This window comes from Seriola aureovittata, chromosome 6 (assembly GCF_021018895.1).
Source record: "Seriola aureovittata isolate HTS-2021-v1 ecotype China chromosome 6, ASM2101889v1, whole genome shotgun sequence".
In the NCBI taxonomy this organism is placed as follows: Eukaryota; Metazoa; Chordata; class Actinopteri; order Carangiformes; family Carangidae; genus Seriola; species Seriola aureovittata.
The window spans coordinates 12102194-12123133 of NC_079369.1; the positions used below are offsets into that span (position 1 = coordinate 12102194).

At 41.5% G+C, this 20940-nt stretch overlaps 1 protein-coding gene across 3 annotated transcripts in view; it reads left to right on the forward strand.

Moving 5' to 3' along the window:
* The window catches only part of cep350 (centrosomal protein 350), a 34513-nt gene that overhangs the window by 1170 nt on the left and 12403 nt on the right, over positions 1-20940 (forward strand). For 2 of the 3 annotated variants that reach the window (XM_056378365.1, XM_056378366.1), the window contains exons 2-27: positions 1502-1590; positions 1760-1803; positions 1970-2078; positions 2184-2349; positions 3476-4137; positions 4297-4410; positions 4749-4877; positions 6915-7034; positions 8347-9077; positions 9241-9359; positions 9983-11016; positions 11374-11512; positions 11779-11948; positions 12582-12768; positions 14703-14893; positions 15079-15242; positions 15812-15922; positions 16099-16239; positions 16423-16562; positions 16798-16905; positions 17005-17222; positions 17524-17738; positions 17900-18178; positions 18284-18433; positions 18650-18810; positions 20673-20795. In XM_056378365.1, coding sequence (XP_056234340.1) covers positions 1506-1590; positions 1760-1803; positions 1970-2078; positions 2184-2349; positions 3476-4137; positions 4297-4410; positions 4749-4877; positions 6915-7034; positions 8347-9077; positions 9241-9359; positions 9983-11016; positions 11374-11512; positions 11779-11948; positions 12582-12768; positions 14703-14893; positions 15079-15242; positions 15812-15922; positions 16099-16239; positions 16423-16562; positions 16798-16905; positions 17005-17222; positions 17524-17738; positions 17900-18178; positions 18284-18433; positions 18650-18810; positions 20673-20795 — 5810 coding nt within the window. In that variant the 5' untranslated portion in view covers positions 1502-1505. The remainder of the gene's footprint in view (positions 1-1501; positions 1591-1759; positions 1804-1969; positions 2079-2183; positions 2350-3475; positions 4138-4296; positions 4411-4748; positions 4878-6914; positions 7035-8346; positions 9078-9240; positions 9360-9982; positions 11017-11373; positions 11513-11778; positions 11949-12581; positions 12769-14702; positions 14894-15078; positions 15243-15811; positions 15923-16098; positions 16240-16422; positions 16563-16797; positions 16906-17004; positions 17223-17523; positions 17739-17899; positions 18179-18283; positions 18434-18649; positions 18811-20672; positions 20796-20940) is intronic. The other variant, XM_056378367.1, reaches the window with a different exon arrangement.

Genomic DNA, 20940 nt, shown 5'->3' on the forward strand with positions numbered 1-20940 from the left:
AGAGCTTTGCTGCTGAGCAGGGCTGCAGCCGGTGGGCAAAGAAGAAATTATGCGCCATCTTGGATTTTATAAGGGCTGTAGTTGCTGTAATGAAAATCACCCGCACTCCATCGGGAAAATGACGTTTTTCTCAATTAAAGCTCGCCAAACATAGTCCTTTCTTCCCCTGATTTGTTTCTGACAGGCCCACCCCCATCCTGACGAGTTTGTCATTTCAATATACTTTTGTTAAAGAAATTTATGAAGACTAAATGCTTGAATTGGGTGGCTTCACTGTGACAACAACACAGGACTGGTATAGAGTGCCACAGTCCTGATAAAGCCTGCAGCTTGTAGGCTCTTTGGTTGTGAATCGTCTGTGAACGAAGGCTAAAATCGACAGAAAATTTGTCTTACAAACGTTATTTACTAACACTGAGTTAGCCTTGAACAGAGAAGTGTCTCATGTAATGCTGGCGTGTGCACTCTTCAGGTCAAGTCATAACGTCAGCTGATTTCGATAGTCAAGATGACAACCTGACAACGTTAGTTCCTTGTATAAATATACCAACATTACATATCGTTTAACGGCTCGTCATTTTATTTGTTTTTTCTTTTACCTTGGATTCAGATAACAGGAAAGACAAAAGTTATTGTCTACAATTTCATTCACACTGTTTGCATTGTTGATTAGAGCGTATAAATACGGTCACCGGTCTATGTCCATATGTTAATAGAGAGAGCTGTTACTAAGAAAATTCCGTTGATGCAGAAACAGTATTCTTCTTCCTGTTTGCTCTTAGTGACGTGGTCACCTCAAGGCTGTGTCATGTGATTGTTATGAGTAATAGATTTGACTTCTGAAGAACTGCTTATGTCTGAAGGAGTGTTAAATAGATTATCATTATATAGAGCTGTGATTTAAGTAACTAATAAAGCAGCAAAATTGTCAACAAATTGATACCATATTTTCTCAGGAAGAGTGTTACGTAATCAAGACAAAATTATTAAACATTGTTTTGCAGTTGACTTGATGAGAGTAGTAACTATGTAGGACCAGACCCCTGTGCTCTAGCATTACAGGTGTTTTAAGTAAACATCACAAGGCTGACATGACAAACTTCAGTTCTGCTTCACTCATGGAAATCTGCTGCTGCAGAACCTGTTTTAAATGGTAGGGTGACATTAATCTGCTGTCAGCAGACTGTCATAATGGAGACAGATGATATGCAAGGAGTTAACTATCCGAAGAATTTTTTTTTTTTTTTTTTTTCATTTTAATACTTGTTTGGAAATACTTGATGCTTTTTGTTTCTGTTTGTTATTCCTTGTTTTTGGTTTCACATAACATTTTTTGTAACTGATTGCTGAGATGTCACTGCCTTTACCTGCAGATTGTGCATATGGTATAAAATATAATCGTACAAGAATATATCCCTTTAATGACTTTTTGTGTTGATGTCATTCATAGGTCTTACTGTGTATTGATTTTTATTATTTGCCTGTCTAATCTTGGATACAGGTGAATGGGAGAAATGAGGAGCAGCAGGAGGACAGAGGTGTCTCTCAAAAGCTCTGCTCAGCAACTTACCGATCACAATATCGGCACAGGTAAAAAAAAAAAAAAATAAGAATAGTTCAGTAGTGTTTATTCTCAATTGGTATAATGTTCTCACTTTATTTGAAATTCATAATTTAGATTTGTCATATGTGTTGTTTACATAGCAAGATTTTCTCTCTCACATGTTATAATGATTTTTTACCATCTCCTCTTTGTCAGAGCTGACAACTGCATGGAAAAGTTTGGCTCAGTCCAAAGCTGCTGTAAGTGCACCTGGAGCAGTGTTTTGCTGAGTGACTCTGTTTGTCAGCCATTCAGAAAGAATTGCCATTTCATAGAACAGATGAAATACAGTTTGGAATATCTAATACTGATGAAAATGACTCCCTTTCATGCTCGCATAATCTGACATGTAATTTCTATATGTAGTTGCGGCATATAGAAAACCGTTTAGAGGCAGTTCCAGGGACAGGGGTTATCCTGGACTCAGTCATGGACCCCCAGAAGGAGAAATCGTCCAGGGTGGTCCGCTGCAGGGGTGAGTTAATCCAAAATGTAAAGCTGCATTTTACAAAATGGCATTATATTAGTTAAAGTCTATGTTATATCGACTACTATTTTACTTTGTTCTCTCTGTCATCAGATGGGCAACAAGCTGATGACAATGGAGGGTCTTCAAAGCGCAGGGGGCGTAGTCAGCAGAGTCCAGAAAAGAGCAGCTCACGCAGCCCACTGAGAAATACTACCCAGGACAGCAACGTCCGCAGGAACAACAGTGTGGAGTTCAGGGAACCGCTGGCCTCATACAGGTACAAATACTACACTAAAACTTATTTATGAAATATCCTTAGTCACCTCTCTGGGTAGATTGCTGTAGTTGGATAGACTGTCATACTAAGGACTGGATATCTGTGGTTTGCGTTTTGAGTACTAACCATATCACACTGGTAATATTCTCTTTTTCCAAATCTTCTATGAAAACAAAACAAAAAGCATAAAGCTTTTACTGAACATGCCAAAGACAAACCAAAGCAATGCTACTAATATTACTATTTTAATATAATGAAAACAGTAACAGTAGTCTAGTTACTCTGTATTGTGTGTGTGTGTGTGTGTGTGTGTGTGTGTGTGTGTGTGTGTGTGTGTGTGTGTGTGTGTGTGTTCTGTAGCGTGACAACTGTATAAGACAGTGTTTATTGCCCACCTGGCCTGTGACATTTTCATTGTGATTATTGCGTCAGCCCATTGTTTAAACGTGATACATCAGAAAAGGTCTTTCACCTAAATAACAGTCAGTCCCCAATGCTCTTTGATCTTCAAGAGCTCTATTCAGATCCCATATGTTCTTGACATCTCCTCTGAATGACTTGTTGCTGAAAAGCTTACAGATACTTCAGTAGCTCAAGGCTCCATTGTTTGCAGGAATACTGCAAAACCTTAAAGTATTGTCACTCAGTGTAACAGGATTACTTTATTCATTTGTTACATTTACAGTAAATTATGTAAATTGCAAATGTAATCTCTAACAATATCAGTATTTGAATTTCAAAACCAGAAAAGTATTTGAAAGGATGTGTCTGAAGTTTTTGTTTATGTTTTACTCTTACCAGCAAATGTACACAGATATCCATGATATTCAGATCACTTTTTGGATGTTATTGTACATGGAGAGCCACTGGTAATATTAATCTACCGTCTTGTTAGTCATTGAGGCCAGTGTAATATTTGTATTACTATAATTTAAAAATTCAACAATTTCATTTCATTAGTCATAAAGTTTTAATGTTTTTCATCATTAAACTAAAGTGACATCTTGAGTGAATGTGGCACTCCCTCCTTCTGTACCCTTTGACCACCCATAAATGTGTTCACTCAGTAAATTAAGAGTAAATCTTGATCCTCTTCCTGATCCCATGTAATCTGGTTTGTGTCCAGAGAGGCTACCCCTCCACCACATCCATCCTCTCAGCTGGATGCCTACAGCCTGCAGTCAGTGCCAGGGTCTTCGTACCCATCGTCTCCACTTCCCTCAGATCCTCTGCTCAGCCAGCTGGTCTACCAGAGGGACACCAGGGACAAGCAGACAGACAGAGACCTGGACAGCACACACTCCTCGGCTCTGGAGGGCACAGAGGTCCGCTACCTCAATGACCAGCCAGCCCTGGACACCATGAGGACCATTGGAAATCAATCATATCTCACAGGTGTAAGAGCCAATTTAAGGGAGGGGGCTGAGGAGGAAAGCACTCCCAAAGCACAACCTGGTATGGACAGCCAAGATTCAAGCCCATGGCTAGCTCCAGCCCCAGGCTCCTTACGCCGCGGGGAGAGCACTCCCTCCACCAGCCCTGGCTCAGCCTCCCAGCGCTTGGAGAATCTAAGGCGACATCAGCCTGATGATAAACTGGAGAAGCTCAAAGAGCGTATTCGAAGGCAGAGACAACATCTGGAGGAGGCTGCAGAGAGAGAGAAGCTAATGGGTTTTCTGGAACAGCCTATTACGGCAGCTGTGGGGAGTAACAATGCTGGTACCAGCAACATGCCCACAGCCAAAGTACGGAAAGTTGCAGCTGCGCCACCTGCTCCTATTTACAAAGGTATTTTGAGAATAAGATTTGTGCCACACTTTTATCTTTCTCACTTGTTTGAAAAAATTATATCTAAAACGATAGCTTAGTGTTTTGTGAATACAGATTAGAGCCATTTATTAGTAAACAGGATGCTGAAGCTTGAATATTCAAACCTTTTACCCTCAGGTTTCAACAGTACTGAGACAAAGATCCGGACACCTGATGGGAAAGTTTGGAAAGAGGAGGAGTTTCATAACCTCAGCAGAGAAATATACAGAGACCTGTCACGTCAGTTTGCTGGTAAGCTCAAAGCACAAATTTTTTCTTCTCATTACTATCATTCCTCATTTATAGAATTATCTGTTATGGTCAGGATGTCAAAGTTGTTTTTTTTTTTATTATTATTTTTCTACCTGAACTTGTAACAGCAATTCTAAAAATTGCAATTCAGATTGTGGATTGTCATTGTGAGTTTTAAAAGTAGTGATATGATTTTTTTTTTTTTTTTTAGGAAGATTGCCCACCCTTAGGCACAGGGCTTTTTTCGACCAAGTGACAATTTTTTATCTTGAATAATAACTGTTTGTCAGTTTGTGTTGCTTTGTGGCTCATTCTCTGCATGTGTTGTCTTTGTACAGAGAGCACCAGATCCAGGCATCAGCAGCAGAGGGAACAGAGAGCAGACAGGTCCAAAGAGAGGAGGCCTCCCAAACCAGTCAGGAAGGTCCACAGAGCTGCCCCTGCCTCCGACCTAAATGCAAAACCAGGTATAATAATCCTCTTTTATGTGTGAAGGCCAATCCACCCTCTGATCTATTTTTAATTAGTGACAGTAGGAAAGCTAAGCATGTGGAACAGTCTGACAGGTTTTTGTTGCGGGTCAGTGAATATGCTCCAAAAGCAAGAACCTCACGTGTTGAAGCATCTCTGTGAGCAGAACATTTTTCTCAACTGGCTTTGCTACAATAATGTTTGTGACCTTTTAATGAGTTAGTTGTATTTCTTATCTACCTTTTATTTATAGATGGATTACAGATTAGATATTTTGTGGATACTTTACCCTGCACAAATGCTCTTACTGATTTAAGTTCAGTAATGATTTGGGTCATCTCTTTGCTTTGTCTTTTGATGAATGTAAACACATTAAGTGTAAGGCCGTTTCTTGTAGTGATGGGTACGAGTACACGAGTACTCGTTGTTGATGTCATTATTTGAGTAGCACCTGCTCACGTGTTGTTTTTGGCTCATTAGTTCAACTCAGGTAGCGTTATATGCACCATGGCAGCCGTGACTAGGGAAAGTGATGTCGGGAAATACTTTGATTAAAAAAAAAGACGACAATAACGTGCAGTTCAAGATATGTGGCGTTAAACTTGCATATCATGTTCTCCGACAGTCGAATAGAAGGCGTGGTTGGGGAGGTCCGTGTTCGTCTGGAAACACAAAGTTAACATTCCGCTTGTGTTTCCAGTCGGACAGGGATCTTCCGTATTTCTTACTCGTTTATAAGGTAATGAGAGTACTCGAATATTGAGATTGCCCATCCCTAGTTTCTTGTCGCCGTTTCAACTTTGTTTACATGCAAGATAAACATCAAATAATCCAAATATAAATTCTTTCATTTTAATCCAATTTAGGTAATGTCATAAATGCCTCAAAGAGACAGTAAAGATTGCTGTTTGGGCTATGGTATTCGATGTGTTCTTTCCATGTACTCATTGTCCCATACCAGGCCTATGTGTGTTCCAGTACATGAACTAGAGCCATTGCTGGCTTGTGAGGCTGTGTAAAGACTCTAATCCCTGAAGAAATGTCCAGTATGTATGACATGCAGTTTGTGACAAGCACGTAGCATACAGACACCTACACAGAAGACTCCTTGCTACATACTGTGATAATGTGGGTGTAGCATGTAAACACACGCATGTAAACATGATAACTATCTGTCTTGACCTCCGTCTATGTTGACCTGGACATAAAGAAAGGCATTTGTTTGGTATATAATGGTATTGGTATGCTGTGATAACCCCAATGAATGATTCAGACTCATTACAAAAAATGTTGAAATATACCGTGCAAAAAAAGATGAAATCTGCATATCCTGAAGCTGACAGCAAAATACCAAGTATTCTAGTTCTTTTTCACAGTGTCCCTGGTGTCTTCTTGTATTCCTTCCAACTTTTGTATTGCCTCTCAAGTTTGGCTGGTCTCTGTTTCATGCTGGCAAAGTACTATAAATAGCCTTCTGAAATCTGTGGCCAGGTTCAGTTGGCTCATCCACCCGGTACAAACAGCTGCTTGCTTAGTGGATGTACAGCTTCATTACCGGGAACTGCTCTTTGGTGTAATACAGCCAGAGTGAAAAGTGCTCTAGAGAGTAAAGTAAAGGCTAATTACTGTTTTCAAAATGGTACTTTCAAATGTTCTGAGCACCACAAATGTCATTCTACTCACGCTCATTGTAGTAGCATAAAGCAGAGATTAACAGGAAAGCTGTGTGAAATAAAAGCAAATATATCTGCCAGATTGTTATTAGGGGCAAGTAAGTAAAGTAAACAGAGTCTGAGACTTAGTTTTCATTTTATTAGGTTTGTGTTAAGTGACCATTTTAAATTAATCTTAATGAAGCTATGCAATTCATCTATCAAATACTTTTCTTGTATCTCTTCTGTTCTCTCCTATTTCTGTTTATTTATGTACAAATGAGTATGCTCCGGTGGGGGTATGTCTGTCTACTTATCTACAGTGTATGCTAGCACATGCACTGATAACATCAAAGGTGTTAAATTTATGTTTCTCTGCAGCGATTAGCCCTGCATCGTGGCGGGACGGCCAGAAGCTTGTAAAGATGGTACTGGGTCCAGTTCCCAAGCTGCCCCGGGAGGAGGACAGGCCCCATCCAGTTGACGGACTGAGCAGAACAGGTGGGACCTGGTGACCTAAGCTCTTAACCTTATAGGCATGCCATGACATCCCTGTCTATATTGCTATGTTAGCCCATTTCATTATACCAACAGCTGACTCGGCTTACCTATAACCCATTTATCTCTGCTGTAACCATTTGTCCAATCGTCTTCTTGCAGTAGAAATAAAGTAAAAAGAACATAGACAGCAAAGGTGATTAGCTTTCTACTAACATTTTAAGACCTGCTTGAAACATTTCAGCTTGACGTCAGAAATGTCCTTTCTGCATTATTTATGTCCAGTGGCGTGTAGGACAAGACTTAATCACTGAGGTGTAAATTAGGTTTTACTCTTGACTGCTTGATCTCCCCCCTCTTTCAGACATCTTGTGTCCTCATTTTACTCAAACCTGTTTTCTCATATTGCTATTGATCTTTAACATTAAACATAAATTTCTGCACTGGGTGCAGGTATCTGTAATGGAGTTTATCTGTGTAATTGGAAGAAATAGCAAAATAAATTATCCCTAGTTTCATTTGGGGTTTTCGCATGTCTGAGACTCACAGTTAGACTGACAACAGTGTCAGCCAAAGAAATATCAATAAATAAAGAGTCTATGGCTGCTGCTGTACTCACACAGTCATAAATTTTATTTATATGCTCTCCCATATATACACACACACACTCACACACACACACACACACACACACACACACACACACACACACACACATTATCACTATCAGTATCTACCTCTGTCTTTACTAGCTGCATCTGTACTGGGCACCATTGACCGGAAGGAATAGAGATTGACTGGCTGTTCTGGTTGGATGCACAATCAGACATGGCCTAATTTCCAGAGGTTGCTCCCAGTGCAGGCGGCATGTACTCTGGGGGATGGCTGAGTGGGGCAGGGCAGTGCAATGAGCCTCGCTACAGCCATGTTCTAAAAAAAAAACACTGTCTGGATTAGAATGTAAAATCTAGATTTTCTGTTTGGCTCAGATTAGAGTTGCCATGGCAAGCATGCCCCCCAAAGCTCTGTCTGGGTCTAGTGCTGTAGTTTTTAGTTAGTTTTTTTTAATTTGCTGCACTTACATGTCGGAGCATCCAGTGTTTTTTGAGCTGTGATGAACCTGTTTATTTCAGACATTGATCATAAACAAACAGCAGAGCAGTTCATTGAATTTTAGAGTTAAAAATGTAAAAACTCACTTAGTATTGAAGCTTTTTAGCAGCATGCTCTGTTATGTGTGTAGGTTCGTTTCCATTATCAAGTTGATTACCACTTACCAACTTTAACATTTTGCCTTTCTGTAAATGTCCACCAGCTTCCCGCCAACGCTCCAGTTCAGACCCACGCTCACAATCAAACCGACGATCTCGTCCTAACAGCACAGAAAGGCCTCACAGTGGTTCTAAAAGCCACTCCACAACCACGTCTTCCCACTTGTCTGCAGCTCAGGACAAGGTGCCAGTGGGTGTAAGTGCAGACCTGTTGTCAGCAGACATTCAGGGGATTCTTGATGACCTTCAGCTGGAGTGTAAAGCAGCTGAGAGGGAGGAGAGGGCTCGACAAAGGTCCCGGGGTGGTATCAGTGGAAAGAGAGGAAGAGGGGGATCAGGGTCACGAACTAGGACGCCAGTGTCTGCTTGGGGAACTACTGTGACTACAGGTGCTTCCTCAAGAGGATGCCGCAGCGCCAGCCCCACTACACACAGACCAGAGGCTGCCAACATGGCTGACGCAGGGTGCAAAAAGCGACACTATGACGCAGATACCGTTCGCCAGTACATTGTGCGGCAACAAGAGGAGAGAAAAAGGCGTCAGGCAGAGGAGAAGAGGTCACTGAGGGAGGAGACGGAGAGGAGAAACCAGAGACTGCAGGAGCTCTACAAGAAGCAAAGAGAAGTTGCTAAAATAGTGGCCATTCCCTGCGAGGCACCTGTTGCCCCTGTGCAAAAGCGACTACAGGAGACCTACAACAAACTGCTGCTGGAGGAGACCCGGCTGGGCGAGGAGGCCACACAGATACACCCTGCTGCTCCTTCTAGTCAAATGGTATTGTACACACACGTGTAACATGGTCACCTTGTTAATGCATGAAAGCTGTATCGGGTAGAATGATTAACTTATTGAAATTAGTTAATGAACTTGTCACATGTGTAAGAAAAAACATTATATTGATTTTTTTTTTAATGTATGTTAACATGTTCTTCCACAGAGACCAATGTACCAGCCTTCTGGAGAGTCAGACAAAGAGAACAAAAGACTAGATGCACCACAGAGCCCTTCGAGCAGTGATAGGTCTTTGAATGATCAGCCACCTCCTCCATTATCCAGGTACACACATGCACACTCATACTCACAAAACTACCTACTTTACTCACTAACTCCAGAATAATGACCTCCCCTACACTCAGTTTATCTACACTGATAAAACACAAACAACTCTCTGCAAGTACTCAGTCTTCTATCTCTTGGAAAAAATGTTTGTGTGGAATCACCTGACTGTATCAAACAGAGAAACTGTTTGTTCTCAGACCCCTTGCAATTGCCCCAGAAGCCTTTTTTCTCTGCATTTTAGGGGAGGTTTAAACGAAAACACTAACATTTAAAGTCACTGCTTTAAATTTAGATGTGCGAACAGAACATCTTAAGTAACTTACTAGAAATAAAGACAATGGTGTACAATGATTTTACATGTGAAACACTAAAGCAGGATCATTGTGCTCTGTACCATTAACAGTTACATTAAGATGTTTTTCCAGGGGAATACAGACTCAAATGTCAAGGAAAAATGTTTCTTACAGTACACAAAATGAAAGTTCTTTTGGTTGCATTCCTCAGTAGCAAATTAAATGAAAACACCTATCTTATTTTGATCATTGATTTAAAACAAGCTGTTTATATCATTTTCTCTGTCCTTTTAACTTCTCCGTTCTTTATTTCTCTCACTATTGCAGGAATGATCTGGATGTCGGAGTTGCTTCTTTTCTTCAGCCTGACCGTCTGAGTCCCTCTGTTCGACCTACACCTGGCCCTAGCAGCAGTATGCTAGCTCCTTTTGGCGACCATCTTCTCTCTCAGCTTCTCAGGCTGGAGACAGCAGTGGCCGCTGGCAACATGAAGAACACCCAGCGGCCAGCTACAGCACCTGCCAACAGGTCACATTCCAAGATGTCCCGCATCGAGGCCCTCAAGGCCACAGCTGCATCCCTCTCCAGCCGTATAGAGAGTGAGGCACGGAAGCTTGCTGGGGAAGGGATGAACTATGGTACAGCAACTTCAATGGACGTGGATACTATTTTGGCTCCTCGGCCCTCTATGGCTAATCTTGATGATAGATGCTGGGCACAAACAGCTGCCATGGAAAATGATGATGTGGCATCAAGGATCCAGAGGATTTTGACTAGCACTGGTCATAGTTCATATGATATCAAAGCTCTTCCAGGAGCAGGCAATCTGCACACCCTCAGGGGACAGAAAGAAACGAGTGGTACACACACCAATTTGATCAATCCACAAACAATTTCTAGTGAAGTAACAGGGCCCATTCTCAACAGTTATACACAAGAAAGGAGGAATTTAGTCAGTGGCTTGGAGAATGTAGATATAATGGATAAAATGGCACAAGGGAGAGGCTATGACAGGGAGGGGAATCAGACAGATCTCCATGACTCAAGTGCCGGTTCTATCAGTGAGGGTCCCCTATTGAGTGAAGGGAGTTTTTCAGAGGATGAGGCAAGCCCTCCTCATCCCTCCTGCAATCGTGTACCGAGACCAGCAAATCGCCTGGAGGGAGCGGACTACTGTGCCAGTGAAAGAAGGGATTACCAGCGGCTGTCTGAGTTCCAGAGGGAGGCAGCAAGGTGCTCAGCCCTCAGCTCCCCATTTGCTCAGCATGGCAGCAGCAAAGCAGCCTGGGAAGAGCTGAATAAAGGAAGCCCTTTAAGTGTAATCAACATTTTCACTAAGAACCTTCATGGCCATGTTCAAGGTTAGTTTACATATGAGTACCATTCCCTTCGGAGGAAAATATGTCAGAGTCATGTAATACATATGGGTGATGAGGCAAAATGTGTGTGTTGTTTGACAAAATCCTCAGTGTCAGTGGATTTCTAAGCAGCTCAGCTGCTGGTCATTTTTCTTCTTCTTTTAATGTTAATTGTAGTTTGTGGCCAACACAGCAAAAAGTGAGAAAGTTGTAGTTACTTTGTAGCCCACTTATCCATAGATACAGTTTGTTGTATTAAACTGTAGTGGCCATACTAACAAAAGGGCCAAGATGCTGACTGTCAGTCTAGACAATATCATAAATATTTATACTCTGTTTTGTTTCCACCTTGTCTTGTAGTGAATGAGAGGAACTCTCCTTCTGCCCAATCTTGGCACTCTGGAAATGGCCCTGGAGATGCAGTCTATGAAGATGACTTTGTGTCATCACATAGCAGCAGAGCCACTAGCCAACTGAGGAGAGGCTCCAATTCGCCCAGGTAAAAGAAAATAAAAATCACATGTTTTAAAGTAACCACTAGGTGGCATCCATGTCACATAGATTGAAACCTCATGTAACCTTTAAGACAGCAGTCTTCCTTTGTTTTCACAAGCTTACATATTTTCCCTAGACGGCTTTTTAGAATTAAGATAATCAGTACAAACATGAGACGTACTTTATCTATGTGATTATTTTTTGTGTTGTATGAAAGATCCTGAATTTGATCTAAAAATTATTTGACCATACCTCTCTCCCCTCTGTCAGTGTTACCAATCACTTTGAAGAGCTGATGAGGAGGTCTCCCTATGAGAAAAGCACAGGAGGCGTCAGTTCCCACCATTCATCCTTTCACTCATCTGTTCATTCACCACATCTTTCCTCTGGTTCACCATCAGGCTCCTCACCCCTCTCTAAGCACTCTACAAGAAAAAGAGGTGAGAATCAATATTTTTGCATAACTGTTCTCATGAATGCGATATCTCGTTAACACTTTGAGGGAATGTCTTCAGATTTGACACAAACATTTACTTGTACTCAAAAGGTCAAGGTCAAAATGCCCTCACAAAATACGGTTTTGACCTTGTGCACGTAATATCTCGGGAACTCCTCGAGGGAATCCCTTCAAATTTGGCATAAATGTCCATTTGGACTCAAAAATGAACTGAATAGAATTTGGTGGTAAAAGGTCACGGTGACCTCACAAAACATGTATTTGGCCATAACTGACTAATTCATACGCTAATTATGATACAATTTAACAGGATAAGACGATGAAGTGATGACATTATATATCCATATGGTCAAAGGTCAACTTCACTGTGACATCATAATGTTCTGCAAAAACACTGCTGGCCATTATTCAATGCTGTAACTCAGGAAGGGGAGATTGTGACAATATTTCCTGCAACTTGGCTGATTGGTGGAGGCGTACAACCACGAGGCAGTAATTCTAGTTTTAATTAAAAAGGAAATAAATGAAATTGTCACTGTGTGGTCATATGCTGCGTTTTTGCAGTTACAAATCCCTCTGCTGCACAGTATAACAATATAACTCCATCCCTCTGCAGGCACAGCTTCAGACCAGAGTGATGCCACCCTGGTGGAAGAGCATAGGCGCTCCTGCTCACCCCCCTCAGAGGCATTATCCTCTAATTCCAGGAAGAGAGGTTCAGACAAAAGCTCTGCCCACAGCCAGGCCAAGAGTGTCCACTCCAGTGACACTTTAGGAGAAACGTCAGTGCAATCTCACCAAAGGTAATGACCCTCGAGTCTACATCAAAGAAAGGGGATGTTATTTTTGGATTAGTTGAGTGGTGTAAGAGTTGAAGACAAAAAACATTTACAACTGCAAGGTTCCTCTATGAGTCTATATGTTTTTCAGTAAAGAGCATGTCTAAGGTATCAAACTGAATCGTATGTACAGTGATATCAGATATGAATGGATGCTGAGCGGTGTTCCGTTCAAATTTGAATAACCCACTCATCCACTTGTCTCTGGTTTTCAGTAACTTTCAGTGTGACATTTCTTTGTGGGAATAGATAGGTGGTGCTATTGGCTAACTTTGGCATATTTTTATGGTTGCCTGCATATGGTCAGCTTCAGCTGTATCTTTTAGGATAATTTTATAGCATGATTGTATATCTTTATTTCCTGTTGCTTATTAATTTATTATATTTTGCGATAAATTAAAATAAACTTCAGTTTTCCTTTGGATACACATTAATATGTTTAAAGTTACATTGAAATCAACTTGTAAAGAGACACTAAGCACACTGTTTCTTTCACAGAGTATTTCCAAGCTAAACTAAAATGGAATTTTAAAATCTATGTGCACTCAGGGATGAATGGGATCTTTTCAGCCTTTGGTCATCTCAGTCGTTGCTGTTCCAACCTCTCAAAAACTTCCACTGGGTATTTACTGTAATTACCCAAAGGTTAATTTATCTGGGCATGACCAATTGCTAAATTACACTAAGAGAGCCCAAGTTGAGGCTGCCAGTCTAAACAGTCTTGTGGCTTGCTGTTCTTTTGAGGGCCTGAGGGTTTAAGCAGCCGTGCAGTGCCCAGCAACAGGAGGAGGCTGCAATTCGACCCAAGACAGAAAACAGTGGTTATTTTGTTTTGGGGGCCCGCAGGGTGGTTGGTCGGGTCAGCCAGCTTCTCTGCAGCTTGGGCCTGCTGCCATAGGAAAGGAGAGTGCTTTTTTTTTTTTTCTTTTAATCTCAGTGCCGAGTAGTAACATTTGAGCCCTCTAATGGTACTCTGAAGCTCAGGTGGCAGATTCCTGCCATTCTGTGGAGCCTCTGTCTGTTAAAGGCAAAACATTCAGACAGGATTGTGTCCGTATCAGCATTTACATAGCATCTTTTTGTTTTGCTTTGGTGGTGACTTAAAATTAGTTAAAGCAATAAGAAAAAAAATATTTCTTTAGGGACAGCACATGCGTCACTATCGGTGTCAGTGAGTCCTTTAGGCTTCTGACGGATTGCATTCATATCTGTTTAAGATCTTGGTAATATATTATTACTATTATTATCAATATTAAAATTTTTAATTGAATGTGATTGTTATCATTGGGGAAGAAAGGTGCCACTGTCTGCTACTGTTAATGGAGAAGTAAGAGTGTATCATGATCTCGTTAGACATTGCCTTGGCCTCTGATCATCTCTGAGCAGCACAATATAGCCATTCATAGTCTGGGCCTCTCACAGCAGGGTTATGCTGCCTCATTCAGTTCAAGGGTTTGCAGGGCCATGGGGCCCCTCTTTCTTTATCATTTGCTCAACCTGCATCACTGTTTGAAATGGTCAATCCACTGTAGCGCTTGCAACATGTCGTTGAGCTGTGCATGATTTAAAAACCTATTTTAAAACTGTGTCCTGCAATTGGTGAATGTTACACCAGGTACCATTTACTATTTTTCACATATCAAATGTCAGCTTTTCACATTTCACCTTTGTCAGTCAGTACTGTATAATGCTTAAATCTTAATATGCTTCTGTCTATCTATATCTATCTATGCGTTACATTTACCTCTGACATCTGTAGAACCCCCCCTAAACCCGTGAAATGAACCCCTTCAACCTCAATAATAAAAGCATACCCACTTTAAAAGAGATCTTATTTAGTTCAAACTTAAAACCACAGTGATAATCAACATTTCATTACTTTTTATTTGTACTTCTAGTTTGGGACTGGATGGTAAGAGGTCTTCAGCGACCAGGCCCAAACACGCTTCTCCTTCATGCTCTCCAGACCCTGGTTCTCCTCCAGGAGCAGACTCTTCCAGTGAGCCTGTAAGAGGTGGCTCTCTGGGGGCAAATAACATGAACACAGGCACCACAGCTCGCAGTGGTAGAGTAGAGACCAGGACCACAGGTAAATAATACTCACATCAATATAATAACAGATATTATTTGACACAGAACAGTACTGTGAAAAAAAATTGGAAGAGACTGTTAAATTAAGACAAAAAAGATCTGCCTGGTTGCTCAGATGCTTATCTAACTTAACTAGGCAGACTAGACTAACTAGACTCCCTCTCCACCCTCCCCGTCTCCCAGGTGAACTACAGTATTCACCTGCTGTCCTGCAGCAGCGTATGGCAGCAGAGCTCCAGTACTTGGAGTCTGTTGAAGAGTCAGTCCGACAACTGGGTGACATGGAGAGGGTGATGGGTGTGTCCATGGCTCAGCAGGAGAGCGCGTCATTGGCCCAAATGCTCAAGGTAAAGGAGGGTTTTTTTGCTGACAGTAGTAATAATGATGTACAATTTTTGTAGCAGTACTAGTAGTAGGAACTTCACCTGGACAATAAAGATGCTCTGCTGTGTATTTAGTTGTGTCTATAGTGTTTTCATATCAGCAGTTTTTTATTATCAAACAATTAAAATTTAACTGAACCCTTCTGACTGATGCCGCATAGAGATGATTTGACATTTTGGATTAAGTTGCAGCATTAACTGCTAACAGTTGTCAATATTACTCTATTTACCTTAGTAATGGTGAAAACAACATATTAACCATCTAGACTACTGTATTTCTCACTGGCAGAAATTTACTTTGAGACCCCACAGTATAGAAGCCTTTATATAATGAACCTCATCAATGTAAATATACTTCAGTAATTTTGTTTATTAGGAACTTGATTCTAATTGTTGTTGCTGAATAACATTTACATGATAAACACTTTTAAGAGCTTTTTTGGCCTCTATAAATTTCCGTGACTTACTGCCTCACTGTAATGAGTCTGTATTGATGTACTTATCGAGCTGCTTTGTGAACTTTGACACTGCAGGCCAAGCAGCAGCGCCATGAGCGTGACCTCTATGAACTGAAGATCAAGGCTGAAAGAGAAGCCCTGGAGACAAAGCTACAGCTGGAGGAAAACCGACAGAGAGTGGCCAGGGTACAACCACGCAGATCACACACAGTCAACCAGCTACTTTACTCTCAGTAACAATGTGCAGTTTACGTGTATTTATAGATGACCAATGCAGTGTCTATTTCCTCACCTTTTGATTTCCAAGCTATGGTTGTTTCTGTTTTTCTTTGTGCATGATATGTGTCTATGGTTTTCTCCAGGCTCATATAGACCTGCAAGAAAGTTTGGCAGTGACTCAAAGAGAGACTTTGGAAGGCCTCCAGGAGGCAACTACTAAGATGATGAGTCAACAGGCTGAGGCAGCACGGTACACAGCCGACACTGCCCGACACATCAAGGAGGTTAGCAATCACTGCCTTCTATTCTGCCTGGAAAACAGCCTGTGTCTTCATTTTGTAACAAAAGCTGATTGATTGTTGAGTTACAGTAAAGAAATAACAATAAATGCAAAAAAGGAAAGCGTAATATCCAATGTAAGCCTCACCAAATCAAATACTTGATCTGTGTATAATCCCATCTGTCAGATGACAGACTTGGCGCGGTCGCAGATAGCAGGAGCTTTGGTTGTCCCCCCTGTTGCCACCGATTCTTCCATGTTGGACCAGCGGGAAGAACAGGAGAGCTCTTATACAAGGCAACAGCATGATCAGGCTGACTCTGACAGGTAAAGTAAAAACACATCTCTTTTGAAAGATCCCACTTTTTGAGCAATACATACTGTTTGTCCTTGTGAATGGTTTTTAACATCTCATTTTTGTTATGACCCATGTGTGTTATGACACACAGCTTGTATTCCTAAATTGATGACAAAGTGGCCTTCTGTTATCACTCTAAGTGTTTTAGCTTAAGTTAGTACTTGACCTAAATATATCAAGTGTCCTCTCCGTGCTCTCTTACAGCTTCCACAGTGAGGTGTCGAGCAGGAGGGCCAGGCCAGAGGAACCTCTGTCTTCGCTGAACAGCCTCAGTCACTCTGACTCTCTGTCCTTCAGAAGACCCAACCTCAGGTACCAGTCAGGCCTCTCATGTAGCTCCAATTTCATTGTTCAGATTTGGGAAGAGAAAGCAAAAGAGACACAAAATCTGTCTTTTTCTTCTTTCTACAGTGGAGCAGACTCTAGCAGCCTCCACAGCCCGTCGCACGTCTCCTCAGACCAGAGAGATCGGACAGAAAAAGAGGGAGAAGAGGTGAAATGGAGGAAGGGGGGAGCTGAGGGGAGGACAGAGAGGGAAGCAGGCAACAGCTCCATAGAGGAGGAAGTTCCTACAGCAGCAAATGACTCCCTCTGCAGTGACAGCATCCCTTCTGTAGTGGATGAGAAAGGTACTGGATGGTCAGCACGGCCCTGAGTTTGAAAAGTTGACATGTGCTTTCTTCGTGTGTATACGCTTCAGTACTTGATTCGTATTTATTCAACACTAAGTGCGCACTGAAACAGAGTTATCACCACTAGAACTAGAGAAAATGTGAAAATCTTATTGTCGTCATTTAATCCGTACTAAAGCCCAAACTTACTCACCACATACTGTATATGGCACCTGAAAAAAAACTTAAAATTTCCTAGACAGTGAGTGTCATTGAAAACTTAGTCTTCACTGAGCTTATGTCAATTGTGGTCCCCCAGGAGACAGTACGTCAGTGGCAACAGAGTACTCTCTCAAGTTTGATGAGTCCATGACGGAGGATGAGATAGAGGAGCGATCATTCCGCTCTCTGCTGCCGTCTGAGGCACACCGCCGCGGAACTATGGAGAAAAAGTCCCGCAACCACGACGAATCAGAGGATGATGGTGCCAGTCACAACACAACATTGGTTTCAGGGACACACAATATCTTTAAGGTGAGAAGGCAGTGTGGTCATACAAACATTTAAAAACTGACAGTATGATTTATCTCCTGAAATGTGTGAATTTTTTTCCTTCTCACCCCCTTCAATCTATTTTTCCCTTTGACTTGTCCCTCGTGTTGCATCTAAACCTTTTCACCTTTGTTCTGCTGCAGTCTCAAGATGCAAACATGGCGTTCTCTGGTGGACAGGACAGCTTTTCCCAGTTCACCATGGACATGGTGCGTCAATACATGAAGGATGAGGAAGTAAGACTGCAGCATCAGAGCTCTCTCCTGCGTCTTCGGCAGAAGGCTCTCAAAGAGAAGACGAGAACTGAGCTGGCCTGGCTAGAGCACCAGAAAAAGAGACTGAGGGACAAGGGAGAGGATGACAAAATGCCACCAATCAGGAAGAAGCAGAGGGGCCTTCTGATGAAACTACAGCAGGAGCAGGTATCTTGGAGTGGAAACATAATGACACTTAAGTTTTGGGGTATAGTTTGATCTTAACCATTATTAACTAACCAACTTTATCTCCCACTATTCTCACGCTCCCAGGCTGAGATCAAACGACTTCAGGAGGCCAACAAAGCAGCAAGGAAGGAAAGGCAGCTGTTGCTGAAGCAGCAGGAGGAGATTGAGCGGATGAGAAACTCTACACTCAGACTGAAGGAGCGTCTCAAGTGTGCCGGGGGTGAAACACCACCTGTAAGTAATGCATTCACTAACCACCTCCACAGACTATACAGAGGAGGTTTCAATCCACAATTGCTTGTGATGCAGAATTTGAATCTTATTTAAATTACTTAAGAAAACACACATTTAACTGGAGAACATGCTGCCATGTTCATCTTAAGGCCTTTTTTAATTGGCTTTACTAGTTATTTGCTTGTTTGTGAGTGTGTCTGTTTATACATCCTGCAGGAGACTCCTGTGTCAGAAACACCAGTGTCAGAGCCAGCCTCCCCCAACATAAGGCTTGCTGTTGATAACCGCAGCCCCTCTCCTTCGCTCTCTATCTCTGGAAGCGAGACTAGCAGCATCATGCAGAAGCTTAAGAAGATGCGCACTCAAATGGATGAGAAGTAAAGACTTTCATTTCATTTTTCATATATTCATTGGGTTATTGACAGTTTTGCCAGCAAAATATCAAAAGTCATGTGTCCTTATCTGTTTTTAGTAGCACTTTCTGCAGGTGTGTCCTGCTGCCATTCATCCCCCTTGTGTTTTGCTTATTTCATTCATTTCATTTTATTTTATACAAACAATTTGAATACCATGATCAAGTCTTATATTTGTTTTGTTCACCTTTTTAGTCTTTATTTTATTTTTAGCCACTGATCACAACCAGGGGCCAAACACAGAGTATGTGCTGAAACAGACTTTTGTTCTTAACTTTTTCCTTACATAACACTGCTATACACTGCACACTTGGCCTATAGCCTTAGCATATCCAGGGTTGAATTAAAATTAGTAGTTATCAGTTTAGATATGTTCAATAGCTGAAAAGCTCTGTATTAAGTGCTGCACTGTGCTGTTTTAAAAATTAATTCTACCATGATCAAAAAGGTCAGACATTTTCAAATCCTATACAAAGTGTCTTTACATTAAGAAGCAACTAATCTAACTAACAGTCATATCAGTGCATGTCCTCTTTGCTTGCTGTCTAAAGTGCTGTGAATGTGTGGATGTGAAAATAAGCATGCTCCATGTTCTTCTCCCTCTAGACTAGACAAGCATCCACACTCTCTACTACAATACTCCCTGTAACTTTTTCAGCCTATAACAGTAATTTTATAGGAGGATCTAAGAGTTATCTAATGCACTCTTAAACAAATGTCAGAAAACAAGCGCATCAGGCAAAATTAAAGTTCTAAATAAATGTAACTATTTAATCTTAATATTGAATTTATTTAAGGTAAACACAAGAAAGTTACAGAGGCATTATTATTTTCTGGATAAGACCAATTTAAAGTGTGCACGCCATCGTTTTTATTGCCTCAACCTCCTCATGTGTTGACCAGTTACTGTACATGCTTGGAGTTCCTGTAGCTCCTCGGAGGTTTTAGACACGGCTAACGGCTTTGGTCAGGTGATTTTTAGAGCCTTTCATGACCGGGTCGCTCCAACAAATAGGTTAATTGTTCTGGGGTTTAGGATTTATAAGTTAATAAATCACAGGCCAATCTTCAATACCATGGTAGCATTTCAGCAATTTTTAGGTCTAGTTTTGTTTTAATTTATACTGGCAACTCAATTAGCAACATAATTTTGATTTGCTTCTGTTAATTTTTATGCAGAAGTTTAAAATCACCAGTTAGCTGCAAAATTAAGTAATTAACAGGATATAATGAAACATAAAACATATTAGCTTACTGTTTATTTATGTCTGATCATGTATTTACTAGCTTGCTTGCTTGCTTGCCATGATCCTTTTTGATAAACTATCAAGTGCCTCTTCCCTTCCCTCTGTCATTGTCTGTCGACACTTGTGTTGTTGATCCAAGCTAAACACACTAACAAAGTTAGAATCACTATCTAAAGCTGTAACTGTTACCTCACACTTAAATTTGTTTAAGAATCAAGGTTACTGGTGAATCTGTCACTTAAGCCCCTCCATAAGCAGGTGCAGCCGTGATCATACCCCACCCTCCCCATACTTGATGCCCACACACTAGTTTAAATGTTCCTCTTCTCCCAAAACTGTCATTTAAAAGTCACCATTTTCTAACAGAAGCCTCACAGACTGACACCTTCGGTGCAATAAAACCACATTTGCTCATATCGCTCTTCTCTCTCCCTTTCTCTCTACTTGTCTTTTCCCCCCTTGTCTGTTGTGTTGTTAATGCCCCCCTCCACCTACATTATGATTCTGTTTGTGTGTGTGTGTGTGTTGTACGTGTCTTTACACTTTTGACTTTGTCTGTTGCGTGCTTGTATGTTGTAGACACTGCTCTCCTGTCCACTACTTCCTCTCTGTGTTCACGGCCCACCACTGGGCCTCCCTCAGTGTCTGTCTTCCCAACCTCCACCCTAAATTCCAGCTCTTTATCTACAACCAGTTGGTCAGGTACTGTACAGTGATCTCTACCTCTTCCCCAGCACCTCCACCTAGCTCTGCCCTGCCTCACCTCCCACCCCATGGAACATGCTTGTGTTCATCCACTGGCACGGGGACCCTTTGTGGGTGGGATGGTGAATGATGAGTGATTGGA